The sequence below is a fragment of the Hemicordylus capensis genome, chromosome 9 (genome assembly GCF_027244095.1).
Source record: "Hemicordylus capensis ecotype Gifberg chromosome 9, rHemCap1.1.pri, whole genome shotgun sequence".
Lineage (NCBI taxonomy): Eukaryota > Metazoa > Chordata > Lepidosauria > Squamata > Cordylidae > Hemicordylus > Hemicordylus capensis.
The window spans coordinates 1,203,157-1,219,489 of NC_069665.1; the positions used below are offsets into that span (position 1 = coordinate 1,203,157).

A 16,333-nucleotide genomic window follows, 5' to 3' on the forward strand; every position below is an offset into this window, starting at 1 on the left:
ATGCATTGTGTGAAAAAGTACCTCCGTTTGCTGGTCCTAAATTTATTTGTTTGTTTGTCATATTTCTACACCAAACTTCCTGGCAATCAGTTTCATGAGATGCCCCCTGATTCTAGTGTTATGTGAGAGGGAGAAGAATTTCTCTCTATCCGCTTTCTCTACACCATGCATAATTTTATAGACCTCTATCATGTCTCCACCCAGTCGTCTTTTTTCTAAACAAAATAGCCCCAGGTGTTGTAGCCTTGCCTCATATAAGGAAGGTGCTCTAGGCCCCTGATCATCTTGGTTGCCCTCTTCTGCACCTTTTCCAGTTCTACAATGTCCTTTTTTAGATGTGGTGACCAGAATTGTATGCCGTTCTCTGCACCACAGTTTTGTATAATGGCATTCCAATATTAGCAGTTTTATTTTCAACCCGCTCCCTAATGATCCCTAGCATGGAACTGGCCTTTTTCACAGCTGCCGCACGTTGAGTCGATGGCATAAACGCAGACTGGGTGGAAATTTGCATGAAGGAAAGGCCGGGGCGGGGGGGAAGAGGGAGGATAAACAGCAGTATGAAGAGGAGAGGTGAGTCTGAAGGAAGGGGGCTCGGATGGCGGCAGCAGCTTCACCTTTCCAGGTATGTACTACTACAACAAATATTTATATACTGCTCTTCAACCAAAGTTCCCAAAGCGGTTTTCATCAAACAATAAATAATACATAAATAAGATGGTCCCCTGTCCCCAAAGGGCTCACCAACATAAGGCAGATTCCAGCAACAGCCACTGGAGGGATGCTGTGCTGGGGCTGGATAGGGCCAGTTGCTCTCCCCCTGCCAAATCTAAGGGAATCGCCACTTTAAAAGGTGTCTCTTTGCTCAGTTAGCAGGGGGTTGTTTTGGTGAAAATTCGCGAGCCTTTGGCTGATTCACGCCAATGCCAGGCTGGCAGGAAGTACGAAGGTGGCTGAGTCCACCATGCCATCTGGGTGAGGCTGCCTGCATATTTCGGACCAGCTAACTGCAGCCGTGGACCGTTTGCTGCAGCAGCCGAGGGTGTCATGGTTATCTGCAAGGACACTGTCTGTTTTCCCATGGTGGCTGTGTTCTTTTTGTAAGGGAAGCGTGGGTTTTCCAAAGGGAGAATCCCCTTTCACACACCCTAGGATAGTCGTGCATGGCTCTTCATTCAAAATGTTGACTGTGTGCAGTTGCTTAGGAGCAGTGGTTACTCTAATTGTTTTCATCTCTCTGCGGAATGAGTTTTGTTCTGGGCGGCAGTATCAAGGCAGTGTGCACACACTTGCATTCAGGATGGGGCCTTCCTGAGTCAACCTGAGTGGGATCGAAGATGAACTAAGCAGACATCCAAAAACTTGTGTGCGCACGCCTTAGAGGGAACAGTGCTTAGGAGGTTCTCCTTTAAAAAGTGGGGTGCTGAACACTGAGAGATTTGGGCTGGAACTAAGTTGTATTTGACTCTGTGCAGAAATTCTGGAACACTCACAGAGGTAGAAGGTGTCTCCCAGGAGCGGGATGAGTTTATTTGGGATATTTGCTCAATGGTAGCCCACTGAGGTCAGGAACCGGCCTTCCAGCCGTAGAACCACCCTAGGAGCGCAGCTGGGGACCTGGAATATATTCTTCAGGAAATTATATTGAACCGCTTCTAATTTAGAGAAGTCAGGGTATATGTCCAGCTGCACTCTGTACAAGAGCTCTGCATAGACTTTGGCCTCAAAGAGTTTAATAGCCGCAGGGATCAAATGGGCACCCCTGGAGTATGCCCTGCAAGGCCTGTCTAGTCCAGCATCCCATTTCACACAGTGGCCCACCGGACTCTGGGCCAGTCACTTATCTCTCAGCCTAGTCTACCACACAGGGTTGTTGTGAGGATGAACGTGACCATGTGCTCTGGGCTCCTTGGAGGAAGAGTAGGATATAAGTGTAGTAGACAAGTTTGGAAATAAACAAAAATTACGGCAAAGAGGGCACCATTGGTGCACTGATCTTCTCTTTTCTTCTCCCATGCAGCTCACAGGTGAGGGCTCATTACCAGAGAATTTATACAGACATGACCCCCTTCTATACGTCTCTGCTGGCAAAGGACCTCCGCGCTTTGGTCTACAATGGAGATGTGGACATGGCTTGCAACTTCTTGGGGGCTGAACAGTTTGTCGAGTCTTTAAACCAGACGGTAAGTCACTGGAGGAAATGTCTCCCTCACCTAGGGAGAGATCTCTGGTCTCAGGGAGGAAAACTCAGATTCTCTTCAAAGGTCCCTTGGTGAGAAAGAGAGAGCGTCCGAGTGAGGGACAGGAGGCCATGAAACGTCTTTCCCTCTGCCCTCGTGTTGGTGGGGTGGGACTTTTAGAGCAGCCTTTCTCGGGTGATGTTTGTAGTTTATTGAAAATTTGATGACAAGACAAGCAGGCTTTCTAGGGCTGTTCCTTCTGGAGATGATGGCTCCCAAATCATGCAGGGTGATTAGGGTGTGTGTGCACACAAGCTTGCATGCATGCACGCATGCACACACACATCAGGAGGTGCAGAAGACAGTGCAAGCTCAGAGGCAGAATCCATGTACCCATATGCCCAACAAGCCTCTTGCCACAAACCCTCACTTCCCACTCCAAAGACAAGCTGCTCTTAACGTGCTCCCAGAGCTGTGCGCAGCGAGCCATTCCTGAACAGGATCGGGAGCAGTCCTCTCTAACTGAGGCTCCCTGCAGTCAGTTGCTAGAGCTAGCATTCAGCAGACAGCCAGATCCCTACCCTTGGCATCTGGCCCGACTAATCCACAGTTCTCCTGGAGGGCTAGTATTGTATAGCCCTCTTTTTTTCCCCCCGTGTCTGAAGACGTGGTCCAGGTATCTCCCTAGGGTAGTTCCCAGCCTCAGACCATATCAGATTCTTGATTCACTAATCCTTGAAGGGTTACTGGGTGAAAAAGAGAGCGAGAAATCCAGGAATCGAAAAAGGGATTACTCTTCAGGATTCGGAATGATGCTCTTCACCTGTCAGCTGGCAGAGCGAAGGGAGGAAGGTGCTTCCAGGCAGACTAAAGCGGGTGGCGGCAATCCAAAAAGGGCCACACTCTTGTTGGGAGAAGCACTGCACAACTGGGACCCACGGAGGGATTATTATTCTGTTTGCACTCATTGGTCACATTCACACATCACAGAGAGCCGCGGGTCTGATAGACAACCATTCTCCTGTCTGCATTTGGATGACAGGGAGAGTGTCCTCTCTGCTGTCAGCGAGATTGCAGAGCAGAGAGGGAACTGGCTATGCAGGCTTCCTTCTTACTTGAAAGACAGCCCGCACAGCTAATCAGGGAGGGAGAGAGGGAAGAACTTCCTCCCTCAACACCAGTCCGGCTAAATGCAGCCTCCAGCGCTGCATTCGGACAGAACGGAGGCTCCATTTACCTGTGGTTTGGAGCAGCGGAACTTAAACTGAAGGTTTAAGTTGGAGTCTCCGGAGAGCAACCTTGGGTCAGACAATGGACGGGACCGGAGTTGCACACGTGCAGACGTAATGGTAAGGAAACTGCAGGTCCCCACAACTCCGGTCCCCCGTTATGTGTAAATGCAGCCATTGTTTCAACAGCCAAAGAGATGCAGTGCTCTAAAAACCTGGACAGCTACTTGTCTTTTGGGCAGAGGGAACTCAGCGTAGATCCTTCCCTTCATTGTGGTGCAGAAAGACTAGGCATTGCTTTGGCAAGACACAGCCAGTCCTACCTTTTTAAGGCCCAGGTTTGCAGGTGATGGGGAACACCTGCAGAAAATACATCGCCATGCCCTCATTAAAAATATCAGAATGGCCAATATCAGAATGGCCAGAGATCAAGTGATTCTAATACCGCAGCCAAGTACCTTTCCTCCCGCCATGTAAAATGTCCGTGGAGACCCCGAATCTAGCTCTGCAGCATCCCTAGCGGCAGGAGTTGCCAAACCTGGGTCCCTTCAGATGTTGTTGGACTACAACTCAGGCCATTTGGGCTGGGGATGATGGGAGTGGTAGTCCAACAATATCTGGGGAGCCCCTGCCCTAATGGGACGGATCACTGCAAGGAGCACCTCGGACAGCTCCATCCCTTGTTCCCCGTTGCAGTGACTCTTTGGCTGGCAGAAAACAGATGGAGAAGCAAGCAGGGAGGGTCACTGAGGACTCTTAGCAGGAGGTGGTGAGCATCTGCTGTGAACAGCCCAGGGTCCTTTTTAAGGTGAGAAATGATGAGAGAACTACCAGTCTGTTTCCTGCTGCTTCTCTCTGCCTTTCTCCCCAACACCTGATCTCTGCTTTTGTGTTGGATTCCGCAGGTGCTAAGTGATTACCAGCCCTGGTACTTCAATGATCAGGTTGCGGGATTTTTCAAAGAGTATGAGAAGATCACTTTCCTCACCATAAAGGTCAGTGGCATGCTCCCATCCCCTGTGCGCTGTGATTTCTGAAGTCTGTCAAGACTTCAAGTGGACGGCTTTGTCATGAATCCATAGACTGCTTTAAGGGAGACGGTCACAGGAAAGTAAAAGCCCATTGTGGCTGGAGATGATGGGAGTTGTAGTATGACATCTGGGGACCCATGGCCGAGAACCCCTGCGTTGAGGATCGAAGCCGGCTGTAGGGTGGGTTCTAACTAGAGTCGGTAGGCTGTGCTTGAGGTCAGAGGCAGTCTTCCCTCTAGCAGGGATTCCCAGATGTTGTGGATAACAACTCCCAGAATCCCCAGCTGCAATGGCTTTTGCTTGGGGATTATGGGAGTTGTAGTCAACAACATCTGGGAATCCCTGTTCGAGGGAGCACTGGTCAGAGGTTGCCTCTTCATACTCCAGCCAACACAAGGGGGTCGTGTCCTTTTTGATGCTTCAGGCTGGGGACACTTCTCTGAGATGTGCTCTTGGTCGGTTTCAGTTCTGTCTTCATGGCCCTTTTCCCGCAACAGGGAGCAGGCCATATGGTCCCACAGTACAAGCCTGGACAAGCTCAGAAGATGTTTGAATGCTTCCTCTCCAAAGCCACCTACGTCTGATCTGCTGCCCTGCCTTTCCTTAGCCACAAGGAAAGAACATGCAAGAGGGGGGGTGGGCTGCATTTTCCATGCTCTTTTGTATATTATCTCTATCAACTTGGTAACATAGTGACGCTTGTTGTAGCTGTCTGTATATATTGTTCATGTAATAAAAACTGCATACCTGTGTTAAAAAAAGCTATTCACTTTGCAGACTTTGTGTGTCTGAGGCTCAATACAGAATCAGAAAAGTAGTTCATGTTTATAATCCTATGCATTCTTACTTGGGAGTAGGATCCCTTTGAAATCAGTGGAGCCACAATAGTTACCTAGGAAGCTGCCTTCTACTGAGTCAGACCATTGGTCCAGCTAGCTCAATATTGTCTACTCTGACGGAAAGCGGCTTTCCCAGCCCTATCTGGAGATGCGGCCAGGGAATGAATCTGGGACCTTCAGGATGTAGACGCTCTTCTGCTGAGCTCTGGCCCCATACCCTAAGGGGAATCAGACCGAGTTCACATGTTGTCTCCTGTCCAAATGCAAACCAAGGCAGACCCTGCTTAGCAAAGGGGAAATTCATGCTTGCCACCACCAGACTTGTCTATTCTTTAGACTTGTCTAAAGCAGCTGTAGAGCAGCTGCTTTGCATGCAGAAGAGCCTCGGGCTCAATCCTTAGAGGACTTCAAGAAGGCGATGGTTCCGTTGAGTGGCTAGAATAGGCAGTACTGAGCTAGATTGACATGGGTCTCCCCAGACGGCAGCTCCCTGTTTTGGGGAGTGGAGACAGCAACAGCCAAGAGGCCAAACACCCGCTTTGCATTCAGAAGGGCCTGGATTCTGCAGTTCAAGGAACTTGGGAGACAGGACAGGAAAAGACCACTGTTGAGGTGGGGGCTCTGGACCTTGGGTCCCCCAGGTAGTGGTGGGTGTCCCATTGTCCCCAGTGGGGATCCCAGGTTCAGAATCCCTGGTTTAGGTGACTGGGATCCTTCTAATTCTGCCCAAGGTTTGCTTCAATGGAGAAGTCTGGGTTCCCTTTGCATGAGCTCTGAGCTTCCCAAGCGTCTGAAGCCGGTTCGACGGGAGCACTGCCAATGTGGTTTCTGTGGCTGCTCCAGATCAGCACAGTCCAAAATGGAGAGGAGGAAGAGCTATAGCTCAGTGGCAGAGATGAGCCCGGGTTCAATTCATGGTTGAGGGAGATCCTCCTCCTCCTCCTCCTGAAGCCCTAGAAAGCCACTGCCAGCCCGTGCAGACAACACTGCATGAGAAGATGGGTGATGGGTGGGACTCAGTGGGAGGCAGCTTCATGGAGGACAGGGCCTGGAGCTCAGAGGCAGCAGTGCACCTGTGGGGCTCTTAAGGCTGGACTTTGGGGCACAAGTCCCCCCGCCCCCCACCGCATCCCTAGTGTGTGTGGGAGACCCCCGTTGGTGTCGGGAGGAGACCGGAAAGCACCGGGGAGGGGGAGAGAATCCTCACCCTGAGCCCCAGAGCTGGCTGGCTTCTTCTGTCTTCCCTCTCCCACTTCTGTTCAGGCTGAAAGGCAGAAGCTGGCAGTTTGCCAGGTGAGCTGCAGGTCAGAGGCTGGGCCAGGTGCAGCTGGGCTGGAACTCCAACTCCTAGGCTCCCGTCTGGTGCCTGGAACTGGGCTGAGCTCCCGAAAGGCTGCGGCAGAAAACCTCCTCCTGTCTTTGGCTTCAGCCTGCAAGGTGCAGGGGAGGGCAGGCGAGCAGGCGGGGTGGTTGATTGTCGCTGAAGGTCAAGGAAGATTCATGCTGAGCCACAAGCTTGAGTTCAGCTGCTGGCCAGACAACCCCTTCATCTTACCTATCGACCAGTGTTTAGCCTATTTTCCAGCAGGCTGATGAGATCACTCAGCATTCTGTGTGTGTGAGTGACTGTGTGTGTCCCCCCACTATCAACTTCGCAACACCTGGACCAATATGAACCAAATCGGGTACAGTTGTAGGGACACAGAGAGACACTTCAGTGGCGTAATATGTGCTGATGTCATCCACCCTGATCCAAGATGGCGGATGCATCAACCTTTGAGGTGCAAGTGGGCTAACTTGTGAACCGCTTAACCGATTTGAACCACATTTGCTACAGCTGTAGGGACACATAGGGATGCCCAAATATCATGGTGTGTGATTACATCATCCACTCCAGTTCAAGATGGCAGCCCTGTGAACATCTGAGGCACAAGCAGGCTAATTTGTGGACTGTAACCAATTTAAACCAAATTAGGGACAGTTGCAGTGAATGATAGGGACACCTCAACAGCATAGTTTGTGATAATGTCATCCACACCCATCCAAGCTGGCAGTCACATAAATTGTTGAGGTGCAAGTGGGCTAACTTGTGAACTGCTTAACCGATTTGAACCAAATTTGCTGCAGCTATAGGGACACCTCAGTGTCATAGTTTGTGAATTCAAGATGGTAGACGTGAATGTTTGAAGCACAAGTGGGCTAACTTCTGAACTGCTTTACTGATTTGAATCAAATGTGCCACAGCTGTAGGGACACATAGGGACACCTCAACAGCGAAGACTGTGACGATGTCATCCATCCCAATTCAAGATGACTGACAGGTAAACTTTTGAGGTGCAAGAGCACTAACTTGTGGACAGACCGATCTGAACCAAATTTGCAACAGCTGGATGGGCACATAGAGATGCCCCAATGATGCAGTTTGTGATGATGTCACCCATCTCGATCCAAGATGGCAGATGCATAAACTTTTGAGGTGCAAGTGCACTAACTTGAGGACTTTCTAACTGATTTGAACCAAATTTGGAACAGGTGTAGTGCGTGACACACAGGGACACCTCAATGGTACAGTTTGTAAGGAGGACATCCACCCTGATCCAAAATGGCAGACACGTGGACATTTGAGGCACAAGAGTTCTAACTTGCAGACCTCGATTTGCACCAAATTTAGGAGAGACGGTGAAAGGAAAGTAGGCTGATTAGTTCTTACTAGAACAACTTGTTTATTTATCTGTTTAGTTGCTGGTCTGAGGACTTCTACTGATGGGGGCTCCCCAACACCCCACACCACTGGGTGCCCCCCTCAATCTCTGGACCCAGCCTTGGCAGCTTCTCCAGCCAAGCAGGGCTAGGAAAGGCCCCTGCCCCTCTCCCGAGCCCTGCAGAGCTGCTCCCTGCCGCCTGCCAGTCAATATGGACTGGAGCGGGGTTCATCTCAACCGTGCTTGGACTACAACTCCCGCCATCCCCAGCCAGCCGCGAAGAAGGTCAAAGGCAATTCAAAGGCAAAGGGTGATGGGAGTTGCAGTCCAACAGCAGCTGGAGAGCCTCAGGTTAGCGGACACTTCCGCACTAGGTGGATAATTTGTTTTTGGTGGGACGAAGCGGAGCTGGAGGGCGGCCTTGCGCACTACGACTCAGATCCCGCAGACTCCCTGCAGCCTATCGAGGTGGGCCCGGCTGCTCCCGGCCCACAAGCGCACGTTTAAGGCGCATGCGCAGTCTCACGGACTTCCTGTAATAGTAATAGCGGCTAAGCCCCGCCCCGCGGCCATACTAGCACTCACTAAACAGGCGAGGGGGGTGTGTGCCTCTCCTAGTTCTTACGGAAGACGTCACCACAGACGCACTCGGATGCCATTGGCTCGAACAGGCACGCCCCCGAAGCGTTATGACTGGCCCAGCCGGGCTCAATATGACCCTTGAGCCAATCAGCCTCTTCCGTTGGCTCTGATTTCGCTTCCTTTTTCCTACCCTTTTCTCCCCACTCAGGAAACTCAGCCCAGGATTGGCCAACCTCCTTTTCGTCGCGAAAGCGAGCGCAAAGGCGAAGTCAGGCGGGGTTGGGCGGAAGAGGCGAGGCGAGGGTGGAGCGGGCTGTGATTGGGCACGGCGCTCCCTCGCGCCCCTCAGCCGCGCGCGGCCCACTGGCCCCGCCCCCTCGCCCTGCGTCCGCCGCCGCCGCCGCAGGGGAAGACGGGAAGAGAGAGGCCGCGACGTGAGCGCGCGACCCCGGCCGCCATTTTGTTTTGGAACCAGCCAAGGCGGCGGCGACTCGAGAAGAGCGAGAGGCTGAGCCAGGCGCCCGCCCCGGCCTGAGACCCCCGCCCCGGACCCGCCTCAGGTGAGGAACTGGGACTCCGCCCCGGCTTGGGCGGCGCTGCCGCCGGAGGCTCAAGCAGGAAAGCGAGGGAGGAGGCGGGGGCCGAGCTGGGCCGCCCGCGGGCGGGAAACGGAGCACGGGGGTGGCGGCGGCTGCCTGGGCCTCCCCTCCTCCCTCCCGGGCCCTCCCCCCCCACTCCCTCTCTCTTTCTCCCCCGGGTCCCCCGAGGGGTGCAACTGATCTCGAGCGGGGCTCCCTCTTCGGCCCTTCGGTGGCGGCTGGGGAGGAGGAGGAGGAGGAGGAGGAGGCGGCCGCCCCCTCTCGGGGTGGGCCGTGATGAGCGTCGCCGCCGCCCAGCAAGCTCGCCGAGGCTGCAGGAGGGGCTTCCGCGGAAGGTGGGCCGCCGCGGGTGCGCTGGGCTCGTGGCGGCGCGGGGTCACGAGGAGGAGGAGCGGGGAGCGGTGTGCCTGGGGGCTCGGGAGGCCTCCCCGGCGCGCGCGGGGCTCTTGGCTCCAGGGTCGCCGGGCAGCGGGAGGGACGCTCCCGGGGCAGAGCGCCCCAAAGGCTGCGCCCCGTGCCTGGAGGACGGACGGCGGCGGGGTGTAGCAGCTTTCTGCACATGCTCTTCGTACTTCCCGCTCTTGCTTTAAGTGGAGGCCGCTGAGCAGCGGCGGCCCAGGCAGGGTTGTGTCGTGAGATCTGGGCGGACCCTCTCTGTGGAGTCTGGCAGGGAGCGGTCGTGCGGCGCCGGCCTTCCGCCTGGTCTCTTTTCCCCGGGCAAGTTGCACACTGGGAGTGATGCTTCCTAGGAACTTGGGGGATGACTTTCTCGCGTGTTCATGTGTTCAGGGGCTGAGACAGTTGTTCACCACTTACCCCTTTTTCCTTGTCTTGTTTGGAGTGATCTGCCTCCCACTAGCAAACGCCGTCTCTTGTGAATTTGCTGGGTGATGAGCCATTTTCTTAGCCGCTGTATCTCTTCTGCCAGTATGGTGCTGATACTGGCTTACCTTGCAGGCACGATTGTTGTAAGAATTACAGGGAACTGTTCATGTTTGTAGAAACCTTGAAAGCTGTTTTTCTTTTCAAGCCAAAAAGTTCTGATCTCTTGTCTTCCATTTGTAGTAGCAGTATTCCATCTATTTCAACATATTCTTTGCTGCTGCTTTGTGGTGTGACACAGTATTCTAAATATAATTGTGTCATAGATTCTTATCAGGACATAAATGCAATTTCATTTCCAGTTCTCCTTTACATTCCTTGGGCCTGCTTCACTGCTTTTGTACGCTGAACTGATATTTCTAGTGATCTTGAGTTCCTGTTAATGTGTCTCTCTCCTGATCCTCTGGACAGCTTTCTTGGGTAACTATGGCCACTGTAGACCTTGCTGGCAAACATGTTCACCAAGGAACAGTTCCTGTTGATTTCTGGTGAGAAGGTTGCTTTACATGTCCTCTCAACAGACTTGTCATGCTTGTACTGCAGTTTGGAGATGGTAAGAAACAGAATTCCTATGCTTTCTCTTTCAAACTTCAGCTCATGTGAAATGAGCACCACTTCTTTTGCAAGCTGCTGTTTGTCCTGGAAAAGTTTTTGAGGCTCTTAGTTTGCTTAGGATTTCAGCATTCTGAATGACTTGATGTTTCTGAAACTTGGAGTGCTCATAGTTTACCTTGAACTTTAGACCACATTTCTAGTAGAGACCCTTAGGGAACCCCACTACTTACTTACTTCCACTGTGAAAACTGTCTGCTTATTTCTGTACTCTGCATTTTCTTTTAAGCACCTGTAGATTCATAATATGGTATACTCTCCCATCACATGCCTGCTGAGCTTTCTAAGATGAGGGAGTCTATCAAAAGTTTGTTGAAAAATTAAGTATACCATGTCTGCTGGATTGCCCCATCTTCATGTTGGTTTGAGACGCCCAAAGATTCAGGGAGCAGAGACTTCACTTTGAAGAAGCCACACTGATTTTCCCTCTGCAAGGCATTTCTATGTATTGAACAATTCTGATTTGATCTGGGTGTGCTTTTCAAATTATTTCAGGATCTCCCACATAACTGATATGTGTTAAAATTATTAACATCTGCCACAGTTAGTGCCATTTGTCCAAGTGTACAAAATAGGTACTAACTTGCAGTATTCCCTCTAACAAAGATTCCCAGATGGTGTTGACCACAATTCCCAGAATTCCCAGCTGCAATGGCTTTTGCTCGGGGATTATGGGAATTGTAGTCAACACCATCTGGGAATCTCTTTGAGGGAAAACTGCCAACCTCTACTCTTACCTTGGAATCTACTCTTCTGTTTTGTATACTCTTGGCTTCAAAGAAGGTGCATCTTGCTGACATGTGAGGTGACAAATCTCTAACAGCTGGTGGTAGTGCAGAAGTTGTGCTATGCTCCATTATAAACTATCCTATAGGCTGAAGCTTGCAAGTGGAATTAGGTTAGCTGTTGCCTACTTGTGTAAAAAAAACCCAGATATTTGTTGGAGAAACAGTTCCTTACATCTTCCATTTGACTTTTTGAAGAGTAGTCCTTTTAAAATTGCTTCATGATGTGTTTTTTAAAGTGTGCTCTTATGAGGGAAGATGTAAAATCCTGAAGTATTAAAAAATTAAAATTAAAATTCTGTCCTGCAGATAGATAGGAAACAAGTTGAGGAAAATTAATATGCCCACATGTCTGTGTGCATCACAAGTTGCCTGTAGTGGTAGTCCTGCCAGTTAGTTGCCCTGTGCTGAGTGGCTAATGCAAGGGTGCTTTAGTTGCTGATAGACAACGTAAAATTGTTGTAACTTAAACTGTCAAATGATTGTTGCTCTTATTACATGAACCATTGGCACCACTGTTCCCTCTAAGGCGTGCGCACCTGCACACGGCCACAAATTTTCTGATGTCTGCTCAGTTAATTTTAGATCCCGCTCATGTTGAATTAGGAAGGCCCCACTCTGAATGCATCTGCGCACACAGTACCTTGATATTGGCGCCCTGAACAAAACTTATTCCTCACAAAGATGAAAAAAAATTAGAGGGGCCACTGATGGCACTGCTGCATAAGTATTTTGCCTCCTGAATTTATGCTCATTTTTTATACTGATAGGCTGCAGCTGCCACAATGAGCTGCTTTATGCTTGGCTTCCATCTTGAAAATCTTTGTTTATAAGATGTGTATGAAAATATTCTTATTTTATGATCAAAGTATATTCTGATATGATTACTTTGCTTGCAATGAAAACATTTAGTGCCATTATAGCAGAAAGGTTTCTCAGAAATATTTTTAGTGAAATATTGCCAAAATAAATTTCCCTGTGGCAGAAGAGCAATGAGGGGTGGTGGAACCAGCAGGGATGCCTCCTTTGGCACAGTGAGGATGCTGAGACTGCATCCATCTGCAAGGCCTCAAATGTTCTACTGTGTCCACATGATACAGAAAATGTGTAGTTTGGTCATGGGCAGAGTGCAGCAGATCAGTTGATTTATGGTAATATAGATGCAGTATTGCTGTTTTCCAGGAATTCTAACAGTGATTCTAAAATGTAACAACTAAAGAGGTATCAGTAACTTAAGTGACAGGGTTTAGATCTGTTGGACTCCTAACTTCTGCAGGAGGAGGTATTAAAATAGTTTGCCCTTGGCAGCTGATGGATCCAGGTAGTTACCTGATAGAAATATGGGAGTTGCCTGTTGCCAGGACTGGTAAACCTGTTGAGGCTCTAATTGACTTCTGGAATGGGGAAATGACTTGAATAGCTGACACAATTGCTCCTTAAAGCACTCTCCTGCTTGTTAGAGCCTGTTCTGCTTCATAGCTTTTTGTGGAGCTGGGTGCAGTGAAATGGCAGGGACAGTGACCAGAACAACAATGGAGAGACACTCACAAAGAGCCTGACCGAATATAGACTCCATCTTAGGGCCTACACCATGGTGGTAATGGCAGCAGAGAAAGCTCAGTTCAACCCCAGCATGTTTGTACACAGTGTTGGCCAGCAGTATGGAGAGACCTGTTGCATCTTGGCCTTTCTGCAAGTGGGGAGAAACTGTTGGAAGCCCACTGTGACCAATTTCCAAAAGGGCCCGTTGGTGGATAAAACTGCTCCTAGGATATGCTTCTTGGAAGTTGACTGCTCACCTGCCTTCTGTATCGTTGCCCATCCTGGGTAGTTAAAACTGCCACTGGGGGAATGTCCAAATGGGGACAGCGAGGACCTTATGGCGGAAGGCTGGATATTACCAGTTTTGAAGAGAGCATTGGTAAGACCTTAGCTTACAGGTCTTAGCTGAAAGTCCTGTCTGACATTCTTATTTTGTGCAAAGTGCTGAAGCATATGACAGTGACTTAACTTCAGGCTCCCTTGGAAAGTATGATTATGTAGAATCAAACCAGGCTTTCAGCCTGGTTTGGGGACCAAGACTGCCTTGATAGCTGGTAACCTAACCCTAACAAGGCAGTAAAACAGATCAGTTAAAATATAGGATCAAGAGTTATTTCAGTACTTTAGGTTATTACATTGACACAGGATGCAGCAGCTGACAAAATGTGCAGCATTGCACATGTGGTGGAACATAATGCTTGCGCTGCTATACGAACACAGAAATTGTGTATATTGAGTTATGGTTGCATTATGTGGCTGCACTGTCACACAACTCCATTTGTGCAATATTTGCACTTGCCAACACCACTCTTGTGCAACTGTGCCAGCTTTACATTCCACTGCATGTCATCCAGAGAAAAGTGGGGTGAGGTTAGGGGGCTTAAATGAGCATTCTGTTGTGGGCCTCTCAGTTTTAAAAAGGCCCTGATGTCTGAATACACTACGAATATTTTATAGAAATCAGCTATTGATATGTTTAAAAAGAAGAGTTCAAAGTCCTTCATAAATAAACAGTTGTTGTTGCTGATGATGTCCATGTGCTCAGGGCTACAGCATTTGGTCTCCATGCAGAAGATCTCATGTTCAGTCCTTGGCATTTCTAGGCCTGAGATCCAGGAGAGGTGCTCCCAGCCAGAGTAGGCAGCACCAGATTGTATGGACCTAGGGTCTGCGTTGGGCAGTTCTGTGTCTGTGCTCATCAGTCTACAAAATAGTAATTTGGGAAGCACTTTTTAATTACAAGTTGATTTGTAACTTGTATTAGAAGATCTGAGTGTGAAATTGGCAGAGCTGTCAACATCACCTTGTAAACAGGAAGCAATTTTGTAGTCTGTGCACAAGTTTTGAATCCAGAGTGTCTTGCTAATGTCCTGTTAAGAAATTCCAAATCCCTACCACTCATGTTAACATTCCCTGAAGAGGCAAATACCAAAAATTGTATTTAATTGTAGGCTTGTTTTGAACCATATCTGGGCCTTGGCACTTGTGTCCTATTCTAAACTTCTAACTTTACAAAACATTTGACTTATCTGCTTAGCCTTGTTAATGGAAGAGCTTTTTTAAAAAAATGCAACTTTCAATAATATCTTTATTGTACTTCAGCTGCCAGCCTGAGCAGCATTTGAAGTGCTAGTGTGGACCCTTGGTGAACAGCACCTGCTGGTTGCCATTTTTTGTCCAAACTGCACCAAGTCTAGACGACAGGTGACTGGCAGCAGATGGTTTTTTAAAAAGAGAAGCCCTGCTGCTCACCCAGAGCTAAATTCTGGGTCACCATTGAGGACCAGACAAATAGAGAAAACCCTGGATTGGGGTGGGCAACCTTGGCACTCCAGCTGTTGCTGATGAACTACAACTCCCATCATTCTGAGCTGCAGTTTATTGGGGCTGGGGCTGGAGAGAGTTGTATTTCAGCAACGGCTGAAGAGCCAAGGTTGCATTCCCCTGCACGGGATTTTGTTCAGGTTAAGATTGTCACCTGTTGGTTATGAGTGTGCCTCCTTCAGCATGTCCTGTCACAATAGCAGTATTCTACTGTTTGTTTACTGGATGTTTGACAACATTTGGTTGGTAATTGCCGGTCAGAATGTCTGGTTCCCGCCACAATGGAATGACCTAGTTTCAATAGCTTCCTGTTCAAAAACAAATGTGCACAAAAGATTCTTACAACTGGCATGAATACTATTTCATAGATCTTTATTTTAACTAGTTATTCAATTTCAAAGTTACTGTATGTAGTAGGTAACTTTTACACTGCTGAGATTAGTCCTGTTGTAGTTGAAGGTATCTGCATTACCAGATTGACAGTGCATTCCTAAACACATTTTGCCTAGAAGTCTCATTAAGCTCAATGGGAGGCCTATTCTGTATAAGTCTGCCTGACATTGCAAACTTAGATATAACTATACTAGCTGTATTCCAAAGAATCCTAGGAATTGTAGGTTGGTGTGGGTGCTGAAAATTCCCCAAGAGGAAATGATTAACCACCAGTTTGAGGTGTAGCTATGCCCTTGGGTGCCTTTGTTTTCTTCCATACTTGCAATATGCTCAAAATAAGGAAGACTTCATGCTGGAAGATTGGTTGTTGTCAGTCAGTTAGGAAACTTCACCTTCAGAATTTGTTCCTGAACACTGGGGAGATGCAGAAACACTTGCAGCTAACCACCCTGGTGGTGGTGGTTGGTGCTGCTGCTTCTCCTTTCTGTCTTCAGCAGATGACATTGTTTCGCTTCTCTTTGCCAGCATACAGCTACTTTGCATTTTATGTGGCAATCACATTTGTTTGCTCTGGCAAACATAATTGATTAATTGGTGTATAAAGGGTGAATTAGGTCTTAGCCCTGCTTTGATTTGTCCTGAGATCTCAGAAACTTCATGATCAGAGTGCAAACTACAGTGATTGGCTGTCAGTGGAGATAAGTAGCAGGGGGAAATCCAGCTGTGCACGGTGTGGACAAGAGCTGGGAAGTCTCGGGGGCCTGGTTATGGCATAGTCATGCGAACATTTCCCCCCTCATTTTTTTCCCCATGTGTGGAATGAGTTTTGTTCTGGGCAGCAGTATCAAGGCAGTGTGTATGCGCATGTGCATTCAGAGTGGGGCCTTCCTGATTCAATTTAAGTGGGATCTAAAATTTCCTGAGCGGACATCAAAAAACTTGTGAGCACGTGCACGTCTTAGACGGAACACTGCTCTCCAGTGGAGGTCTCAGCTCACTAGACTAGAGACAAAACTACAGCAAGACATGGAAGGCTGCATGCTTTGGTTTTGATGCATCATATCATGCTCAGCGTTCTCTGTAATTATGGGAGTTGTAGTCAACAACATCGGGGAATCCCTGTTCCAGGGAAC

At 49.1% G+C, this 16,333-nt stretch overlaps 2 protein-coding genes across 10 annotated transcripts in view; both read left to right on the plus strand.

Annotated features, from left to right (window-relative positions):
- The window catches only part of SLC38A7 (solute carrier family 38 member 7), a 28,589-nt gene extending 23,392 nt beyond the window's left edge, over positions 1-5,197 (plus strand). The window contains exons 18-21 of one of the 3 annotated variants that reach the window (XR_008311300.1): positions 2,021-2,183; positions 4,106-4,217; positions 4,315-4,404; positions 4,938-4,978. Coding sequence is in view for 2 of the 3 variants with exons in the window: in XM_053271407.1 (XP_053127382.1) it covers positions 2,021-2,183; positions 4,315-4,404; positions 4,907-4,993 (340 nt within the window). In the remaining variant the exon portion in view is untranslated. Of the gene's footprint in view, positions 1-2,020; positions 2,184-4,105; positions 4,218-4,314; positions 4,405-4,906 lie in introns of all 3 variants that reach the window. The other 2 variants (XM_053271407.1, XM_053271406.1) reach the window with 2 other exon arrangements.
- Positions 5,198-8,837: 3,640 nt separating this feature from the next.
- CNOT1 (CCR4-NOT transcription complex subunit 1) overlaps positions 8,838-16,333 on the plus strand; it is a 93,865-nt gene continuing 86,369 nt past the window's right edge. For 4 of the 7 annotated variants that reach the window (XM_053270860.1, XM_053270862.1, XM_053270861.1 and 1 more), the window contains exon 1: positions 8,848-9,123. The gene's annotated coding sequence lies outside the window, so the exon portion shown is untranslated. Of the gene's footprint in view, positions 9,124-16,333 lie in introns of all 7 variants that reach the window. The other 3 variants (XM_053270866.1, XM_053270863.1, XM_053270865.1) reach the window with 3 other exon arrangements.